This window comes from Haliotis cracherodii, unplaced genomic scaffold (genome assembly GCF_022045235.1).
Source record: "Haliotis cracherodii isolate W230 unplaced genomic scaffold, xgHalCrac1.p SCAF_13, whole genome shotgun sequence".
NCBI lineage: Eukaryota > Metazoa > Mollusca > Gastropoda > Lepetellida > Haliotidae > Haliotis > Haliotis cracherodii.
This window is the reverse complement of record NW_027266268.1, coordinates 27371075-27394152: the sequence shown is the minus strand read 5'-3', so window position 1 is coordinate 27394152 and position 23078 is coordinate 27371075. Positions and strand designations below refer to the sequence as shown.

Sequence of the window (23078 nt, the reverse complement as noted above, 5' to 3'; positions counted from 1 at the left end):
TCGTAACCTTCCAATACTCATCCCATTTCATAGCTCTTAACTATTCCATCATGTTTCCAAGCAAATATACTACTCATAAGAAGTTAAGGAACACCCGATTCTTTCATATTACTATGGTTAATATCTCAGATTATGACAGATTAACTAGTAATATGAAAGAATAGTTTGTTCCTTAACTTCTTTTGAGTAGTATATAATGCAGTTACGTAGTACATATTTTGAATCAACGCACATGTCAATTAAATACAATAACAGCAATATTTTGACGGTGTGAGGCCATCACCTCAGGTTATAGGCCATTTCATACATGCATGAAAACACAAGAATATTTTCTAAGTTGATCATCATTTTACCTGTAAATGTACATTTTAAGGGTAATCAGTGTCAGTTAGGACAAGCTAGATTAGGGCAATTTGTGTTATTTTGATATATGCTCTTTTTATAGTCCTATGACGCGTTTATATTAAATGAAGCCAGAAAAAACAGTTTTCTAGCACATCTGACAGTACCATATGGGTTTGTGTGCAGTTGTGACGGAGAGGTTAAGGAAACCTGTCGCACATAAACATTAATAGCCAAAGAAGTTGTTCATCCATAAATTCTTATCCTTACGTAGTACACCAACTTCTAAATGCCTATCAAAGAAGACATTAATAGCCATGTTTACCCCCAATAGAGAAAAGCCTAGGTTGAACTCATTCATGTGTGGAGAAAAGGTAGAAATATATGCACGAGTGACCCTTTTGAGGTTGATGTCCTCTTTATACAGCGTTTGTGAAATTATAATAGGTGGTTCAGGGCTGGGATGAAATGTTTGTTATAAACTGGGAGCGTGTAAATGTGAGGGCGTATGAGAGACGACTGAAATAATAACACCACAGTCTACATTCCGATATGTCACGTGTTTGTTGTTTAACGCTGCACTCAGCAATATTTCAGCTATATAACGGCGGTCTGTAATATTCGAGTTTGGACCAGATAATTCAGTGATTTGTATCATGAGCACTGACACACGCAATTCGGATACGATGACATGCCTCAATCAAATCAGCAAACCTGACCAACCGATCACAGACCCTTGTGTCGTTGCTTGAATATTTCTAGAAATGCACTATCCTGTTATACCTTCACACAAGGCCAGACACTCCGTACAGCGCCGCTCGCCTTGTATCACTGTTTCTGAAGTGAAATCGCAAATCGGGCACAAAAACGTCACATCTACCCTGTCTAGGGTGATTATTCTATCGATTCCAATACATGATACCTCTCAAATTTTTATTGCTATGAAATAATATCGACCGAAAGCCGTCAACTCGCAACTCGGCAAACAACTGGGCAAAAATTGCCATTCAATGACTATTTAAACAAGCAAAACAACAATACTATCAACGAAAATGCTTGTACATAGTTTGTATGGATTTTGCAAAGAAGGGAATGAACGTTGCTTATTTGGAATGTGAAGAAACACACAAGCTATGGATTGACCTTGAACCTTTTCTGCACACATACCTTACAGAAAATCTCAACTTTACATAAAGCTTGATCTGTTTGGGAAATGCTGATAATAACATATTATTCAATCAGAAAATCATAAATCATAATATAAACATTTCAATAAGGAATGGTCGTCTATGTTAACAGCCTAAGGAAAATAGATCCTCCCCTCACCACCTCCTCTCCCCTATCTCCACCTACCTACCTCCACCCACCCTTCCCTTTCCGACAAACTGCACAGTCGGCAAGATGTACACGTATGTGCAATCAGCCGTCAAGTTTCAGCACAACATCCATACCTCTCTTACCCTTTATAAGAATGGACCCTTCCACAACGTCACCACTAAAACAACCAGCGTGCAGCAGTTTATGTGAGACTTCATACCAGCAACAACGAAACGGTGTTATTTGGAGGCTGTGCGCAGGGGAACTCGTTACTGGTCAGTCAATATCTCATACATTACGTTCACACACAAAAATGAGCCGTCGCCAAAAATAATACAACTATGTTTACCCTCGCGACACGTCTTTCGGTGGTATTAAGAAAAGCATTACGATAAACCAAACCGCTGACTTCGACAAGCAATAAATGTGAAATACATCATTTGAACACTCACCTTTACACAATTTAATTACAAGGAAACATCATTTTGTCCACAAATAATGCCTCCGTATCGGCTGCTGTATAATAGCGGTCATTTCTACACAACTTGTAGTGACGTCACATATTTCCGGGGTAAAGTTCATCGGGTCAAGCTACGGGTGGTTAGCACATGCCACAATGTCAATGTTCTTTTGAATCGAAAGTAATGTTCCCATGGCACTTCCAAACGTAACAAAATACAGATAACACTGTTCTTAATTATGAAATATGAAATAACTGTCACTTGAACACGAATTTTCAGATCATTTACAGATGATAATCATGATCATCACGAATTTCGTTATTCTTCTTGGTGTCTGCAAGGTAGACCGTGACACGGACAGAAAAACACATGTCGGCGAAGAAAGGAGATGTATTTTAAATGCACCCAGTGTTCAAAATTCCCATGCATGCACTGTCCCCAATTAGTGAACTCAACATGTGGACATCGCCTCAGTTCATCTGGCTGAAACTTTCCGCATGCACAACACTTGTCGTCAACATGGTTGACAGATTCAGAATCTGACTGATCGTCGCTTGAGATAAGGAGCTTATCAATCCCAGATGGTCCAGGTTGTTGGGATGACACAACAGTGGGACATGTAGCTGATTTCCTGTTACTGTCCTGCTTATCCTTGTCTCCTGTAGACTTGCTGGTCGTGTTATCTGTCGTCACTTTAGTTGTCTTTGGCTTCTCGGTTGATTTTGATGCCTTGCTTCCTACGTTTGTTGACTGTTTGGACTGGTTGATGTAAGCCGTGACTTGACATGAAATATCTGGTTCAGTTATTGCTTGTCCACCAACGATCTTATGGATAGAACGTCTTGGCTTCGATTTCTTAATGGTAACAACAGGTAGATGATCTTCAAAAAATCTTGAATCTGATGGCTGTTCAGCGATGTCAGGACATGTAACTGAAATTTCTGATGCCTTTTCCGCCTGTTGATTGGCAAACGTAGATGGCTTCAGGAATGACTTGTCAATTGCCGTTGGGTCAAATGGAGGGTGAAACGATACACCGATATTCTGATGCATCGCGATACATGACCCACGGTACGATATACGAAAAGCGTGGGCCTATTTATCGATACGCCACAATACGGAACGCAAATCTCAAGTACAGCTTTTCCTCGCTATTGTGCCTTTCAATAAACCGCTAACTTGGTTATAGTGCGCCGTAACGCATGGCTCACCAAAACGTATTAACATTTTTAATAAGCTCAGGTTTTACACTGACAGATGTTTTTCCCCATCTCAAAAAACATTATCAGCTGATCACCGCAAGCACAGAACGCCGGAAATACCAGTCAGCTAAACCGAACTGAAGTACGCAATTCAATACCACCATTATACTATCTTGTTATTAAAACGTGTTCATTGTATATCTGGACATGTGTTTGCAATATATTTTATTAATATTATTCAAAATTTCATTTAATATTGTTTTCATTAAGTTAGGTGAAATCGTTTGTGAAGAGACACAACAACCACGGTCAGATTACCGCTTCTGACGCATTGAAACGAACTTTAGTTGCTAAAGAATGGATACCTATATTAAAAATGACATACTTTGACTCGTTCAAAGTCATATGTGTGGCAATTTGGCTAATATATTTCAACATAACATTTTCGCAATCGAAATACCTGTCGCGGGGAAGTCACTACGGTGACTGGTCAAATTGCTCCATACGTACAAATATCCTGCAACAGCAATCACCAGTACCAAAAGGCTACGCTTGTGGTTTTTATAATTTTAAATACGTATAGAGTAAAAGCTGCAACTCAAGTAACACGATATTGGAATATGTTATTCCTGATAAAACAATAATTTCAGATACAATTTCTTCGACCATTGCATAAAAATTCTTTGAAGTTGTATCACTGGTGAAGTACATTAATTATTTTCTGGTGTTTGAACTTTGAATTGTTTTGAAAGAAAGTTTGATAAAGTTCCACTCTGAAGCTTAACAACTTCAGTAGTCTTGTTATTATAAAATAATGTTGACTGTTCCAAAATCATGAAAGGTTCAATCTTGACATGCTTTAAGTCTTGTTTTTGTATCATTGAGTATCGAGATACGTATCGTATCGTGACCAGAATATCGAGATGCGTATCGTATCCTGACCTTCCTGTATCGTTGGAGCCCTAATAAATACCACATTTCACGAAAGCATTGTGCAAGTTACTGGCAGAAAGAGAAATCTCGTATGCCTTACAGGCCAATGAACAGACGCTATATCTGTTAACTGTTCCAGAATTTGACCGCTGCCATTTCATACATTCTAAACTGAAAATCTTGGTGAAAGGTCCAAGGCACCAAACACCCATCGGCTGGAGAACATGGCTTGTGTGAGGTGGTAGAACAAACAGGATTATCCCTTGGTCAACAGCGTAATCTATCAGATGAGTGGTGATGTGAGACCTGTGGCCGTCATATAGCAGCAGAGTTTTCTTGTCACCTCCGACTTTGGCATACTTCACAAAATGGCCTGTCAACCATCGCTGAAATATGTCTGTATTGGACCATCCCGTCTCGCTAACAGTTCCACATGTTCCATCTGTCGAACCATCTAACAGGTCATCGCGCATGCGTGAACCAGGGAAAAGGGGGAATCTTCGGACCCAATGCATTGCTGCATCCCAAAACAGTTACTGTAGCGGTTTTCTCTGGGCAGATTTCAATTGGAACTTCGTCTGCAGATCCAACGATTTGCGGTGAAGAAGGTGTGAGATTAATTCCCTTCTCATCGACGTTGTAGATCAGCTCTGGGCTTGACTTTAGGTCATACTTGTCAAGAACTGCATCAAGTTGAGAAAAATAATTGTTAATGCTCTCCTCAGATGTGGCAGTGGCTCGTAATTGAGACGATCCCCTTGGTCGTCGCATCTTCAGTTCAGGCCATTTTCCCATCAACCCATCAACCCATAAAACCACTGGAGTGATAGTGATTTGGAATCATTACTACGTTTCCTGAGATTATTGGCACAGTCAGTTCCAAGACAGATAACCTGCGCCCTGGTATATCCATACCCTACTGAGGCCATAAGCCTTATGTGGTCGACAAGGCGTGCTTCTTCTTCTTTGGAAAATAATGGGCCTGGTCCAGAGGACAAACATTCAGGGGAAGTAATGCCTTTTGTTCTGTCCCTCAGAGTCTGGTCAGGCACAGAGTACTTCCTGGCTGCTGTGTACACAGAAGAACCTCGTTCAACTACTTCCAGATAGGCTTCTTTCAGTTGCGTTGGACTTAAAGACCGGTACTGTCGTTTACTTCTCGCGGGAATTATCCTACAAACCACGATAAACGATATAAGATATGGCCCTACTCAGCTTCCATAGTTTTTAAAATTGAGCGGGTATTCCCCTTAGTAGTCACGTGATACACATTACTGTTTACATCAGCTAGCAGACGAACTTCTCTTGCTGAACTTACGAGTTGAATATTTTTTACGATCTCATTTTTCATAATAGTACAAAAAGTGCATTACGTGAAGAAGGTTAGTTTTAGTTAGTTTATCGTAATATAAAGCTGTACTAACGCAAATAGATGCAGTTCTGAACATTTTTCGCTCGGAGCTGTCACGATCGAGTTGTCAATGTAAACAATCGCTAGGGGGCGCAAATCCGTGCGAGGTACGCGAGAAATGACGTCATAAAAAATACCACGGATTGGTGAGTACCAAAGATTGATGTGTCGGCAGGATATAAATTAATCATATAAGATATAGTCTATTTCTGTGATTTTTTACTTCAGCTATATGTAATGATTTTGAAGTTACCTCGCACTGAATATACGACAGGAATAATTTTAAAATTACTTTTTGAATTTATAGAGATGTTGGATTCGTCCAAAGTTAAAGGGGTGCCGGGTTCAGCTGGCAATTGCCTGTCCTACCATGTTTGGTTATTCCAAACCTACGTCGGTTGTACGCAAACACATTGTTTATGGTGTACATCTATCTCACAGTACATGATTACCATAATGAAACGGTGACAATGTCTTAGTTTCGCATGTCACAATCACAACTTTAAGGGAAAAAAAACTCTCCAAAGGTTCGGTCGGGTAGCCTAGTGGTTAAAGCGTTCGATCGCCACGTCGAAAACCCGGGTTCGATTACCGACATGGGTACAGTGTGTGAAGCCAATTTCTGGTGTTCCCCGCCGTGATATTGCTGGAATATTGCTAAAAGCGGCATAAAACCATACTCACTTACTCAATGCTCAAAATAGGTGAAATGGAGTCTAACGTCAGGTCTACGATTAATGGACTTATATAGCGACGTGCATGCATGTGTGTGAGTGGCTGCTTGTACAGTCCGAACTTATGCCGAGTTTATAGTGCTAGCCCATTGAGATACCCTGCCGCAGTTTAACATGAATACCAAACTCAGACACAGTAAACTGAGTCCGAGCCGACCAGTCCATGTTTTCGCCCCTTAATGCCGAACAGAGCATAGTGCAAGCTACGGTTAGTCTGAGCCGGACTAATACAAGCAGCCACACACGCGCGCGCGCGCAAACACACGTGTATGCACGTCGCTATATAAGTGAAATAATTTTGAACGCGACGTTAATCCCCATTTTCCTCACCTCTAAATCGGATATTGCACGCCGCAGCTGCTGAAGTTTCCATCGTATTAAGCGCCAAGAACACATCGTATACTTCACATGACATAGTAAATCCATAGGACAACTCGCGACTTGACACTTCGTGGAATGGGTGTCGGTTATGCATATTCAGAGGACAGATAATCAATCGTTGTTTATAACACATCCGATTGCTTTCTGCGCCGTGGATTTGTTTTACATATCTACATAAGTTACACAGCTCATTGGTGAAAACAAAGTGCCTCCAGCGCTCTTTATTTTCATATTTTCTTAAATTTTATTATTCGTTCGCGTATGTTCTGCACCCTACGGGGGACACGGGTGGCCCAGTCGTCTAAGGCGCCGGTATTCGCTGTGCAGAGTTGCGTCCCTTGGACACGCCAGAAACCTATGATTGTGGGTTCGAATCCCGGCTTGCCCCGATTATGTTTCTAGGTTTGTCAGCAGCATACCCGTGCTCGTGGGTTTCACCGAAGTGGTAAACGTCTGAGACATGCATCACTTCGGGCTTTCCTCCCACATTAAGCTGACACGCCGTGATATGACTGGAATACTGTTAAAAGTGGCGTTACCAAACTTAGTCACTCTGCAGTCTACATATGTATGTGGATTCCGCGGATGTTCCCAGTATTCCTAGCTTGATTCTCATCAGAACCGACTCAAGGGTACCGGGTGGTAGAGCTCTGTGTCCGATGGTGTGAACCATTGCTCTCGATTTCAGTTACTGGTTTGCCTGGCATACACTCGACTTTCTAAAGGCCGCTGTGACTCGTATCTGGGGCGTTTCTGGGGTGTCAGATAATATTCACTCACGATGCCAAAAGAGCTGACAATTTGAGAGAGGATGAGTAACATTACCATACATTCTACGTTCTGGTAGATTTGCACTGATTTAACAACTTATGAATTGATTCTTACTTTAAGACAAGTATTAAGTATTTAATATACTGAACCGCAAAAGAAACGTCACCCCAAGTGACTATGCATGAAAAGTTGTCATTTAAATATCTGAATTTTTTTTTTTTTGTCAAAGTGTCTAAAATATAACATTACCTTGTCCGGAAAAATGAAATTTGATGATAAAAATACAAAGCAGATGACAATAAAACCGATCGCCCAAACACATCACGGCAACGGCCATGGTAACCCAATGCACTGGAGTTCCTTGCAAATTGAAATGCATATGCGCCTTCTTACCCTATAAAAATCCACCAAGATCGGATAACATTCATTCGTTATTGAACTGATACCACATGCCAAGATTGACAAGAAATCAGCGACACCAAGCCCTTGGACGATTGCAAGCTGGAAAAACCGCCCGGCAAGTAGCCAATGTATTTCAAGTCTACGTAAGGACCATATACAGGCTCCAGCAACGGTACCAGGCCACCAACACTACAGATGACCGACCACGTAGTGGAAGACCAAGGGTCACAACTCGACGTCAGGATCGTCAGATTGTGCGACAGCATCTTCACGATCGCTTTGTTACTGCTGCGGAAACAGCTCGACATACCATGGGGACACACCAGCGACACATTAGTGCGGACACCATGCGTCGACGATTGACGAGCAGACAGCTCCACTGTCACAGGCCACACCGAGGACCCATTCTGACACCACGACATCGCCGGGACCGTCTTCGATGGGCAACACAGCACCAGCATTGGCGCCACCAGCAGTGGAGAAGAGTCCTCTTCTCAGACCAGAGCCGTTACTGTATCTCAACAGCAGATGGCAGAGAGAGAGTCTGGCGACGCCGTGGGAAACGTCATTCGGATGCTTGTGTTGTTGAGAGAGACTCGTGGGGTGGTCCGAGCATCATGGCATGGGGTGGAATTGGTCTTGCACAGAGGGTCGACCCTGTGGTCTTCCAGAACATCGGTCCAGGGAGAGGCAATGGTGTCACAGCAGCTCGGTACATTGATCAAGTCTTGAGACCACACGCCATACCTCATTTGGCACGTCGCCGCAACCACGAGTTTCAGCATGATAACGCCCGTGTCCACACTGCGAGAGCAACAAGAGACTTCCTCAAGCAGAATAGCATCAGAACCATGCAGTGGCCTGCCCTCAGTCCCGATTTAAATCAAATTGAGCACCTGTGGGACGAGATTCAAAGACGGCTGAATGACGTCCGACCAAGGCCGACAACTACAGCTAAACTGCGTCAGACCTTCCTCCGAGTGTAGGCTCAAGTGCCTATGGCCTTCATCAACCGCCTCATCCATTCCATGTATCGACGTTGCACGGCAGTCATCAATGCACATGGCGGACACACTAGATATTGACTTGTGATGCCATTTTCTCAGAGACTAGTGTTGTGTTTCACTTTAATACTATTTGACACTTTAAGTTCAACCTTGATGATCAGTTTTGCCAAGTTTCATCTTTTTAATGTGTCTCAAAGTATGTTTACAGTATGTTGACAAATAAGGTTTCTCATATATCTATCCAAGGTGACGTTTCTTGTGCGGGTCAGTATAGTATAGTTCTTGCTTTTCTTAATAATTGAAACAGTCGTTTTTGTTCTGTTCTAATGTATATATGTTTTATGTGTGTATATATATTAATCAAGGCGTATCAATATTGCTTGATAAATTTAATTTTGTTTCTGGAGCGGTTTTTACCAATCCAGATTCATTTACTGAATAAACATATGTTTAAATCATGAACAATTCCCCAGTCACAGTTGGACATCTCCCCACACACCACTTTTTGTTTTGTTTTCATAAGAATTAATAAGAGGAAGTGTGGTTGGGGACTCTTGGGATATTAGAAATTAATATAGACAGTCATGTTGTATCCAGCACATCCTTAAAAACAATATAAGACTAAACACCAAAAACTAGCACGGGAAAAACAACATTATTAACACCAATCTCTCAACGCACACTCAACCACTTAAACATACACAACCTAAACGATTTAAAACCAAACAACATATTCACACCCAATCCGCAAACCCCCAATATAGACACAAAACTCTCCTCCAAACTAAACAAAGAATCGAACCTAGGACCGCTGAAGCCATCAAACTATCATACATACACTTAAAATGGCCAAATTGGTGTCACATCTATACAGACGGGTCCTCCGACCAAAACACACAGGATTCGGCATCCATGTATATAAACCCACAAAATAAACTAAATGCTATAGGCTCCTAAATAATTAATCAATTTTCACGGCCGAATTAATGGGGATTGCCACAGCTCTACATAACCCCCAAATTAAAAAAACACACACCAAAAAACCCTAATCCTTACTAACTCACTAAGTGCACTTCAAGCTATTAAAAACAAAAACACAAAAAATCAACCTAAATTAAATCAATAGATACTCAAAAGCTCCAACAAGCTCCGCAATCTAGGTAAAGAAATAGAATTTGTTTGTGTCCCTGCCCACATCGGAGTGTTTGGTAACGAACACGCCGACAAAGCAGCCAAAGCGTCACTAAAATTAGAAGAAATAAGCATCAGCCTACCAGTATCTAAAAACAAGATTAAAAGTATCACTAAGAGTAAAAAGTGACAAAACCAATATCAGAAATCAAACTGTAAACTAAAACACGTGTTCCAAAAGCCACTTAAAACAAAAATTCTTCATAAATCCAAAACAGTCGACAGAGCAATCATCATATTACAGACAGGACACACTAAACTAAACTCTCACCTACACAGAATCAGAAAACGCCAAACAGGTAAATGTCTAGGATATCATTCGGGTTTCTGATTTTGACAATTACTCAATGAGCATACTGAGTATTGAGGATGTCAAATATACCAGTTTGTTATCAGAGGAGATTGGTAGTGAACACTTAATACCATGTAGATATGATCGCTGTAGGATTTCTAATCATCTCTTTATCTGTGACAAAGGATTGTGGGTATTTGTGTTGAACCAGTTCATGTATTCTGCGTCAAAGAAGATCAGAACCCGTGTGTAATTACAACATCCTCAGGATACCAATAATAACGAAATGTGCAAACAAACAAACATGACCAACATTATCATTTCATGTTAATCTTTGTGCCATGCATGTAACTATAGGTATACCGATATATGTATACCTTTTCAGTTTGTGTGTAGTCGTGCATAAATCCAAGAAACAGTTGATTCTGAAATTATTTCTTAGAGTATTTCTCTTTGTAATTTCAAAAAGTTTCACTGTTATCCTAAAATTTCAATTATATGTATGTATTATTTGTTTCAGTAAATTTTCGATTAAAAACGAAATACGTTACATGGATTATATAAAGTTGTTACAGACCCATGGACTGACCAGGTTAATTTTATAAAACATCTCCTGCCGATGGGAGAGACGAGTATGCGAATCACATCCTGGGGAATGGTAGCCAACTCGACCTGCAACGCAAAGCCAACTGCTGCAACGTCTGTTGTTGTGGTTTACGTCGGCGTAGTCGTCTTTCCAATTCATCCTATAGGTGCTCTATCAGGTTCAAATCCGGGGATCTGGAGGGCTAGGGGAGAACATCAACGTTGTTATTGTGTAGACAGGCTCTTGTGATCCGTTCTTGCCGTTGGCTGCAGTTCGGAGGGCGTGTGGTAGGAGAATTTCGCTGATGTATCTGTCCTGCCATAATCCTGCACAAATCATAACGCTAATCTCACCAAACCTGTCCACTTCCTGTACGTAGTTTCCGGCGTAACGTTCTCTCCGACGTCTTCCATCCCCGTGCATTTTTCCGAATCGTACCTGTTTCCCGACTAATGGTTTGCATGTCCTTGTTGTGATCATTTTGATCCGGGAAATTTGTCACTGACACAATAACACATTAAAAAAGGTCATTTTGCACCTCTTGGTCCGCTTTTATGGCCAAAAATATCCGTATTGCGTTTCTTTTTTTTTGAAGAAAAAAAAACACAAATAAATGTAATTATCATGAATCCATTGAAATAAACTTCAGTCCAAATTTCAAAATATATTCACGCATTCATTAAGGGATTCGAACAGCAAGTTAAGAACGTACAGGTTGGTCAAGTCATCTTTAAATATTGAGAATTATATTGAGAATTATCTTACATATTGCAAATACAAAGCTCATAGGTCACATTTCTCAAATTTCTCAATCTTCGTTTAAGTAATCACAAGCTAAAAATTGAAACTGGTAGATATACAAAAACACCAACCCTATTGGAACAACGTCTCTGTAAAACATGTGACGTCGTAGAAGATGAACAATATTATGCACTGTTTTGTATCAAATACAGACCAAGAGAGAGAATCACAAATAATTACCATAGGTTTGCTCTATTCTCATGGTTTCCATATCCTTATAATACATTTGTTTGAAAATGAAACTATTATAATGTACCTTCTTGTGTGTTGCATGTCCCTGTGTGTTTTGCACTTATTGTGCAAATATTTTGTAGTTTGTAATAGTGTAATATTGCCATTTTTTCTATATGGAATGTTACGCAATACATATCTCATCCAAAACATCTTTGTTGTATGATACTTTGTTACAGTTGTGTACAGGGGCACAGTTGTCCCAATCGCCCGAGGCGCTGCAATTCGCTATGCAGAGCTGTGTCCCTTGGACCCACCAGAAACCTATGACAGTGTGTTCGAATCCCGGTTCACCCCGATTATGTTGTCACTGTGCTCGTGGGTTTCACCAAAGTGGTGAACGTCTAAGACCTGCATCACTTCGGGCTTTCCTCCCACATCAAGCTGACACGTCGTGTCTTTAAGTATATTTTTAAGTTGCTTAGAAATACTTAATCTAATCTTAATCTACCAGAATAATACATCAAGATGGCAGTTTCCATGTAAAGATTAATTATTTCTACTTAATCTACTACTTAATCTACCAGAATAATACATCAAGATGGCAGTTTCCATGAAAAGATTAAGCACTTCTATTCAAGTTAAAGATATGTACAATATCTAGATACATGTAGATATTGTGAGCCACCTTGATGTAATATTCTGTATGTTTATTGACGGCTTGTGATTAATTGCTACCAGATGGCTCCAGCTGGGGTAGCAGATGGCAGTTTCCATATAAAGATTAAGTAGTTCTATGCAACTTAAAGATACGAACAATATCTACATATATCTAGATATTGTACATATCTTTAACTTGAATAGAAATACTTAATCTGTACATGGAAACTGCTACCTTGGTGTATTATTCTGTATTGTATATTGACAGATTGTGATTAATTGTTACCAGATGGCTCCAGCTGGGTAGTAGTCGACAAACTTTCCACCAATGGGGAACGGGGTAAAAAAATGCAAAAATATGAGCAGGCTGGTTATCATCGAAGTCTAAGATGTATTGAAAAAACACAATTAATTCTCAACCTTATCTAATGTTAATTCAACAGTTTATCATATACTTAGCAGTGGGATAATCTGTTAATAACCTCTCTTAATTCTATGGAATGGTTCTGTACATTCTATCAATGTTATTTCTACAAAGCTGTGTTATGTATGTACAGAAGTGAGACACTAACAAACTATTGTCTGTCAGGTCTACAATGTAAACCGACAGCTCAGCACAAATCGATTTCAACACTTTCAAGTGATTATAATATTGAAGTCACCGCCAGTGCAATCACCTCGGACTGTTAATCCGCTGTGTTTATTTGACCATAATGTCTACTCACATACCAAGCACCGCGCTAGGAAAAGTACCAGACGTCTCAATCGCTTACCTGTCAATATCAGTGTGGAGTACTAATCAAACATTCCAGTAATGTTACACGCCACTATATCAGTTTTATTTGAAACTTGCTGATAATATTAATCGACTTAAAAACACTCATGTTGCACATACAGAACAATTATATAGCAATTATCCCCCATTACCAACATATACAAAGAAACATAGTGATCAACTTAAAACACTGCATTTTGCACGTACATAATATTTATATACGAATACATAACAATTATCTCCCTTACTTATGTATACAAAGAAAAACATTTGTGGATATATCATTTATACAAAATTGTATATTTTGGGATATGTCATCTGTCTAAAATTGTTTACATCCCATCATTAGAGTATCATTATCCTACTTAAACATCCCAGACCCCACGTTTACCCATTGCCAAAATCTCAATATGCAAATGGACCTATCATAATATCATTGATTTGCCTAATATTGTTCCTCGTCATTTTGTACAAGTTATACAAAAGGACGCCTTCTCATACCTACGTAATGCTGGAACAATTTACATGATCATGTCATTATCTTTACGTCCATCCTACCGGCTTTTCAAAGGCTCGTGGAATATTTGTAACCTAAGAATTCAGGGAACCTGTCCACATAAATTACTTATTGCTTGGTCGAATTTTCAAACACACGTAGAAAACAGAATAGCCAATCAAGCATTATATGTACCGGACATCATTCCCCTACATGTAACGAATCATAACTCAACCATTGTCAGCAAATGTTTTAATTCTCCTTCATAACATGTGTGAAATATTCATGTTCACACATATATTGTCCCACGTTTCCATCGTGTAGGAGGTATTGTTATAGTGCACCATTTGCTCTTGTATACCTTAAAAGAAATTTTAATTTCCCCATTATTATTCATTAAAAGAAATTGTAATATTTGATAAAATATCATATGTAATTATGTTTAATATATTTGGCCTGATTTACGCTTTTCTGTAATTCAAATTGTTTTACAGCTTTGTCGAATTGGTGTCACTGTTGAATGACAACGCCTCAGGGTATCTCAATACAAAGGTCAAGCCTGTCATGCAGCTGGAGTGGTCACAATGTGTCACAGTTTTAATTATTTGAGTAAATAAATTCCTTAAGCAAATGACCGCCTAAATTAGCATAGCCGAGGACTTAATACCCTTATGCTTCTTTGTTTAAATGAATTTAAGTCGCTTCCCAGATATAAATCTTTTAAGTTAACTATGTGATCATAGTTAAATCCGCGAACTACACATGAAAAGAAAGTATATGCCCATTCGATGTTGGCCACAGATATTAAACAATAAAGCTACAGTTGACCAATCAGAGCAAACTGTGCGTTCTACCTCATCAATGTTTGGGTAATATGAGAGCAGGGCAGAGCTATCCAAATCACTCTACTCCTGTAATAAACTTTGGAACGCACAATTTGCTCTACATTATTCTTACTTCCACTTTAAGGTAAGCCATATTTCAGTTTACTTACTTAAACTGATGTAATTATTTATAACAATTATTATCTGCAGTATTGTATGTATTCCAATGTTTACAACTTTTCATCATCTATATAAAATGTAAACTTGTCAACTAATAATGTGTCCAGATCACTCTGCTCCTGTAATTAACTTTGGGACGGACAAGTTGCTCTACATCTGTATTTACATTGTTCTTACTTCTACTGTAAGGAATACGTTAGTTTGAGACGAGGGCGATAATATATGTATATGGCGTACTGTTTTCCTTTTATCGCCTTTGTACAAAATTACGCTCTGATAAAGTTAACACCCTGCTCGTTCTGCGTGTCCAAGAAGAGTGCAGATCGGAAAGCGTAGCTACAAGAATTGATGGAACATGACGCTTTATAAATGGATTTACATAGTGTAAGAGGAAGTTAGTTTCTTGCAGTTGGGTTGAGGTCATCTCCAACTATTCAGATAATACATTGTAGCTTCCTTCCTTTGTGTTTCATGCAATGCTGTCTCTTTGACCTTTTGATAAGGCCTTCTTTGTGAAGCTGTCGATTTCTTTGTGTACATATTTTTTAGTGAGGGAACCGGGTTTAACTCTGCCGTGAAAAGTAATGTTGCCACGGCGCTGTGTGGCAGCATGATGTTAACGGCCTAAGAATATGGTGAAACCGATGAGGCCATATGAAACAACCTCAAGCAACTTTTAGGTTTGCCATTATCTAAATCTTTTTTTGTTGCGAGCAACAATCCGATTTAAATGTGGCCGTCTTTATTTCTTCCTAATTCAGGTGAGCTTTTAATGCTCTTTGGTGGTTTTCCACGCGTCATGGAGCTGTTTTGCAACAGCACATTTATGTACACATAGAAACAATATTATATAATGGGGAGGTTTCTCAGCAGGATAAAGCTTCCCTTTGATAAAGTGTAGTTACTCTAGCGGACAGACCGATGGTTGCCGAGAAAGGCAAGTAGAAACAATTTGTGTAAGCAATTGTTGTTTTGCCTATATGCTGTTACGCCACTGTACAAGAAACAGGTTTCACTTGGAGCTATATTGACTGTCACACGTCACTTACCCTCTGACGTAATATATATTAATGCGGACATTCCAGGAAAACTGGGAAAAATGTTTAGGCAATGTTTGTCAGAGATGGGAAGAGATTTTTCGAGCACACACTTGTAGAATGACATTATAAGAGGTTATCACGCCAAGGCTCGCTTAATACAATGATATTAATACATGATATTTAATATCCCCCAAAACACTCGCGTGATAACCACTCTATACACAATAAACGTTTACATGTTCAGATCACTCTGTAAAAAACATTCATTCATTCATTCATTCATTCATTCATTCATTCATTCATTCATTCATTCATTCATTCATTCATTCATTCATTCATTCATTCATTCATTCGTGGTGCTACCATTGTATCCTTTATCGTTCTCTATCAGCTAAAATTGACTTTGTCTAATCTTACTAAATACGCCTTGATTTTCAGGAGAAAAGAAATTGATCAATCCTTGACTGCAATATTTTCCTGTGTTAAATAGACGTAAACCTCTGAAAGAAAATTCGTTCAGGTGGATCCTGGGATACACACAAATGAGGAATGTTAAACCTTTGGTAGATCTGTTTAAGAGCGTCCTGATTGTTTTACTTGTGGGGTCAGTATGTGACTCACCTCAAGCGGAATTTTACATTTGCCTATGTGACTCGTGATAATAATTGTACAGTTTGAGTAAGAATTATGCATTGAATCATAAAATATTGAATTGCATTAGACAAGACACATTGTTTGTGGGGACACGGGTGGTCCAGTTGTCTAAGGCGCCTTCATTCGCTGAACCTATGATTGTGGGTTCAAATCCCGGTTCGCCCGATTATGTTTATAGGTTTGGAAGCTCCATTAACGTGCTCGTGGGTATTGTGACTTCTCTGAAGTGGTAAACGTCAGATGCCTTCATCACTTCGGGGTTTGAAATAATGTTAAAAGCGGCGTTAAATGCAACCCACTTACTCAGTCCTTGATGACTTTGCTCAAATTGTCAGGGTCGGAGATGGTTGTGGCTCTTCTGGAGATGTTTGTTTATTATATATGGTTGGTTTGATCCCAGCTTATTCATGTATGTTTTTTCATACATTGAGAAAACTTTTCATTTCTTCATATAATTACTATGCTAATACAAATCTAGTTAACAGATGCATGAGGCTCAGTCGGTATAAACATTTTCGAGCATAAACTGAAACTCTATATTTCAGATTCTCAGTGGACAATGCCCCGCATACGGGTGTTGGATCGATCCGGACACGGACTCAACTTTGTGGACGTGGATGGGAGGTGGTTTCCCGGGGACGTTGACGAGCAGCTCATCCGGGGAGTTCCAGATATGGAAATCCGGGATGATGACGTCATTATCTGTGGCTGGATGCGTTCAGGTTTGTTCAAACTATTAAGGGCTAGCAGATGACCTTAATATGCCCTTGCATATTATCTGATTAGGTTATCGCATCAATCATGCTATACATACTACCGTATTCGACGTAAAAGCGCCCCGCTCCAATAAGCGCCCACTGCGATATTTGCTAATATTGGTTTGTGAACAATCCCATTTAGCACCCCTTCCGATTAATCAATGTACACAAGACTTATTTATTCGCGTATAATACGCACTCGTGTGTTATATGCATTCTTAATTATGGGCAATTAAATTCTGAAAAAAAATTTCAGTCTGTCAGCATAAACCACGAAATTTATCTTTCAATTCTGTTTTTTCCACCAAAATAATATTCTAATAAGAGCCCCCTATTTCTAATTTTGAGAGCGCCCTGGGCGCTTATTACGTCGAATACGGTATGTTAAAGTAACATCTTGTTGGACTCTCCACAGGGACGCACTGGACATTTGAAATGACTAACATGATCCTCAATGGGAGTGCCCAGACGGTGGAAATGCCCAAGCAGGATCAGATGATCGAGAGAATATCCCTGGACCAGCAGAGGGCTCTTCTCTCCCCTCGCGTCCTCAATACGCATCTTCGATTTCATCATCTCCCTCTCAGTGCGCGAAAAAAGAAAACCAAAATCATCTTACTGCTGAGAAACCCAAGAGATTGTGCTGTGTCGTGGTTCAACTTCCAGAAGACAATTGAATATTTTGATTATGACGGCAGCTGGGAGGATTGGTTGCAGCTATTCTTGGAAGGGAAGAGTAAGTAACATAAAAACACCATGTCCATACATCACTATGTTATCTGTCACATCAAAATAATTAAGCTTTGTTTTTAGTGTTCTTGATAAAGCGAGAAACTACGTTGACGTAAATCGTTTGTATTGATCGTGAAATAGCTTGAATTACTCACGGGTGCATCAACTGAGTTATACCTATAGAAAACCATGTAACTGTTATCCGATGAAATCTTACACAGCATTGAGGGTAATATTTGTTTGGCCTTGTGGGTTCGAATCCCGGTTCGCCCCGATTATGTTTCTGGGTTTGTCAGCACCATACCCGTGGGCACCATGCTCGTGGGTTTAACCGATGTGGTAAACGTCTGAGACTTGCATCACTTCGGGCTTTCCTCCCACACGCCGCGATATAACTGGAATACTGTTAAAAGCGGCGTTTAACCAAACTCACTCATTCACTCCTCGACACGATGATATGATGGATGTAAAAAGGCATATCAGGTAGAACTTACAATTACATTGCGCAAACTTATCTTGCAGTGGACTGGGGTTCCTGGTTTGATTACGTCAGAGATTGGGAGAGAGTCGTTGACGAAAACCCTGACCATCCCATATTTCTCCTTCACTATGAAGAACATAAAGCTGTAAGTTATCATGGTTTGAAGGAAATTAGCAAACAGAATCTTTAATAACAAGTACAGACGTTTGCAGTTGGAGGAGTCTTCCTGTGCATGACAGCCTGAATTGGCATTGCGATTTTCCTTCAAACCATTGCTCAAGACAGAAAAGCTGATATCCTTAACCATCCATAGGCTGCATGTAACCCACACCACGTAAGGATTCTGGTTCAGTATATATACCCAGTACCCAATGTTTACCGTAAGAGCTGATTGAAACGGGATCGGACTTGATTGATCGCGTTGTTCGTTGCTCAGTTATTGGATTGCCTGACCCAGACTTTTCATTATTGCTTTGTATAATAAAGTGTATTGCTGTTTGCTACGTAAACCAACATGCATCCTTTTGTATGTATCCCAGGATCCAGTTGAAGCTGTGGAGCGGTTGTCCAGATTCCTTGACTGCCCGGTGTCCAGTGACCTGTCCCGGAAAATAGCAGACGAGTGCAGCTTTGACAAGATGAAGGACAACAAGCGAAACTTTGCCTGGACATCACAGAGTGGCGTGCACGTCCATTACCGCAAAGGTAATGAAAACACATACGGTGTTTCAAAATGGACCCGAAAATAATCCTAGTGCTATGACTTGGCGCCAGGATCTTAGTGCCAGGATCACTCAGTTCAGAGGCAGGACTTGGATCAGCTTAGTTTGCAGTTATGACATGTTTGAATCAGCCTCACATTGAGCCAATACTGTACCGTCTACCATCTCAAGTATACATCACTCATTCAAATGGTTTCACCCTGGTTACTAAATGTTACCAAAGGTACTTGAACACAATGTCTAGACCTACAATCAAAATGGGAACTGTGTCATCTCTTCGATTATATGATCGAATTTCATTTTTATGTCTTTAGCTGCTCCAAGCACCCACGGCGATACATGTGGTCCAGGTCCCCGTTTCTGCGACTGTCGTAACACCCATAGTTTAACACAGACCCATGACTGTCGTAACATCCATAGTTTAACACAGACCTGTGACATGCGTAGCCCCATGACTGTCGTAACATCCACTGTTTAACACAGATCTGTGACATGCGTAGCGCCATGACTGTCTTACATCCATTCTTTAACACAGACCCATGACTGTCGTAACATCCACAGTTTAACACATACTTGTAGCATGCGTAGCCCCATGACTGTCGTAACATCCACAGTTTAACACAGACCTGTGACATGCGTAGCGCCATGACTGTCGTAACATCCACAGTTTAACACATACCTGTGACAAGTGTAGCCCCATGGCTGTCGTAATATCTATAGTTTAACATAGACCTGTGACATGTGTAGCGCCATGACTGTCGTAACATCCATAGTTTAACACAGACCTGTGACATGCGTAGCGCCATGACTGTCGTAACATCCATAATTTACACAGGCCTGTGACATTCGTAGCGCCATGACTGTCGTAACATCCATAGTTTAACACAGACCTGTGACATGCGTAGCCCCATGACTGTCGTAACATCCATAGTTTAACACAGACCTGTAACATGCGTAGCGCCATGACTGACGTAACATCCATAGTTTAACACAGATCTGTGACATGCGTAGCGCCATGACTGACGTAACATCCATAGTTTAACACAGATCTGTGACATGCGTAGCGCCATGACTGACGTAACATCCATAGTTTAACACAGATCTGTGACATGCGTAGCGCCATGACTGACGTAACATCCATAGTTTAACACAGATCTGTGACATGCGTAGCGCCATGACTGTCATAACATCCATAGTTTAACACAGATCTGTGACATGCGTAGCGCCATGACTGTCATAACATCCATAGTTTAACACAGACCTGTGACATGCGTAGACCCATGACTGTCGTAACATCCATAGTTTAACACAGACCTGTGACATGCGTAGCGCCATGACTGTCATAACATTCATAGTTTAACACAGATCTGTGACATAGGTAGCGCCATGACTGTCATAACATCCATAGTTTAACACAGATCTGTGACATGCGTAGCGCCATGACTGTCGTAACATCCATAGTTTAACACAGATCTGTGACATGCGTAACGCCATGACTGTCATAACATCCATAGTTTAACACAGACCTGTGACATGCGTAGCCCCATGACTGTCGTAACATCTATAGTTTAACACAGACCTGTGACATGCGTAGCCCAATGACTGTCGTAACATCCATAGTTTAACACATATCTGTGACATGCGTAACGCCATGACTGTCGTAACATCCATAGTTTAACACAGATCTGTGACATGCGTAGCGCCATGACTGTCATAACATCCATAGTTTAACACAGATCTGTGACATGATCTGTGATTTACGACAGAGATTTCTCATGCTTATGACCATGGTCTTGTGGCGTTTATTCCCTTAACACTCTGACCATAGCGTTTTACTTCAATTTTGATGTCAACTTTTTCAAGTCAGAATATGGCTGAAATATGCTCACAACTACAAGATAATGCTCTTGCATAACTGGTACAAAGTTTTTCACGAACAGTTTTCTTCTTTTAGAATTATTACCAGAACGAATTAATATTAAAGTTTTTGTTTTCAATTTTACGAAAGAACTGTCAATAGTCAGTGTATGTTAATCATTACAATGCTGATGTGTGTATTAACTTATTTACAGGCAAAGTTGGAGATTGGAAAAATTGGTTCACAGTGCGGCAGTGTGAAGAGTTTGACAAAGTGTATCGACAGAAGATGGCGGGATCTCGTTTTGAAAGCCTTTGGTCATCATGAGTCAAGGTGGGTTTGCTCTTATGCCCTTGTTGAAATCGTTCGGCATTTTGTTCAGTTGTATGAATATACAATGTTCTGATACAGAATAAGACTTTGATTCAAGTCAGACTCACACATCTATGGGAGATTTCCTATTTTGGTAGATGGTCGCTTATGAATAATATTGAAAAGTACACGAGATTTTTTTTTATAGATATCCCATTCCTTCTTATGAAAATACAACTGACCCTTGGTGAATGTGGGTGTAGATAATGAAATCGGAACAATATGAATATACAAGTGTGAAATTTCTAGATAAAACTACCATCTTACCTGGTAGGAATGACATCATGTACTGTCGATGCCATTTCTAACATGACTTTTACTCTCACATGTCGATATAATTGGATATTTGTTTCTGACAGCAATTATAAATCTACACACATATATACACGTTTATTGCAACGGAAACATGACAGTGAAATACTTCAAATGTTCAGCGAAAATATTTGTTTCAACTGATATTGATATTGTGTTTATTTTTGTAGAGACAGTGGGGACGGTAGTGGTCCATTCGGCTAAGGCTCCGCTATTCCAAGAAGCTTGCCAGACTCCTGTGATCGTTAGATTATGATCCTCATTCTCTCACTGTAAAGCCAACATTCCTTGGTATGACACGTTACTTTAATAAATGGAGTGGGAAAGTGTATTTTATTATTCAACCCTCATTCGAGCAATCTTCGAAAATGTGATCGAAAAGAACAACATGCTAAGTAAAGTACTCTGGTAAATGTGCCATTACAAATCCTTTCGAATTGCTTGCCACAGTTGTTTTCTCAAAAATATTGTTCCCTAAATATCCCTATAAAAAATGAGATTTTGGTCCAGTATAAATAGCCGTTGACCATAAACAGTCTGCCTTAATAGCCATAAGACATATGATACAGGACATATCTAACACCGTTTCTAACCCTAACTCGTAAAGAAAGATTTTGCAAACTACAGTAAACTACGGTTATAACGAACACGCTTATAACGAACTGACGGATATAACGAACTTACTTTTTGGTCCTAACTACTTGCTGTAGTCATGCTGTATATGTACTTATAACGAACTACGGTTATAGCGAACTAAAATTAGTAGTCCCTTTGAGTTCGTTATAACCGTAGTTTACTGTATGTCAATTTGGCCTAATAGAAGACCAGTTTCATTTCCTGCAAGTGTGCCCTGCATATACTCACCTACGCCATCTCTATATTCCTTCAAAATATTATTTACACCCAAATGTCCACGAGTTTAATATTCTTTTATCTACACGTAACACAAAGCTCATTATTAATATCGACCCGTGAAGATTCCGGGTCAGAATAGGTCTTCAGCAACCCATGCTTGCCGTAAAAGGTTACTATGCTTGTCGTAAAAGGCGACTAACGGGATCGGGTGGTCAGGCTCGCTGATTTGGTTGATGCATGTCATCGATCCAAATTGCGTTGATCGATGTTCATGATATTAATCACTGGATTGTCTGGTCCAGACTCGATTATTTACAGACCGCCGTCATATAGCTGGAATATTGCTGAGTGCGGCGT

The 23078-nt window shown here is 39.9% G+C and overlaps 1 protein-coding gene across 1 annotated transcript; it reads left to right on the top strand.

Annotated features, from left to right (window-relative positions):
* The first annotated feature begins 1621 nt into the window (after positions 1-1621).
* LOC139458573 (sulfotransferase 1C2-like) lies at positions 1622-22099 on the top strand. The gene is made up of 7 exons (XM_071240001.1): positions 1622-1934; positions 17177-17353; positions 17805-18125; positions 18644-18747; positions 19142-19307; positions 21397-21515; positions 22037-22099. The coding sequence occupies exons 1-6, from the start codon at positions 1622-1624 to the stop codon at positions 21507-21509; spliced, it is 1194 nt and encodes a 397-aa protein (XP_071096102.1). The 3' UTR covers positions 21510-21515; positions 22037-22099.
* Positions 22100-23078: the final 979 nt, after the last annotated feature.

Bases quoted from the DNA above. Each gene is read 5' to 3' on its own strand.
- LOC139458573 (XM_071240001.1), top strand. From the start codon at position 1,622: ATGGTCGTCTATGTTAACAGCCTAAGGAAAATAGATCCTCCCCTCACC. The intron at 1,935-17,176 runs GTCAGTCAATAT...TCTATATTTCAG, and splicing joins CGCAGGGGAACTCGTTACTG to ATTCTCAGTGGACAATGCCC. The intron at 19,308-21,396 runs GTAATGAAAACA...ACTTATTTACAG, and splicing joins GCACGTCCATTACCGCAAAG to GCAAAGTTGGAGATTGGAAA.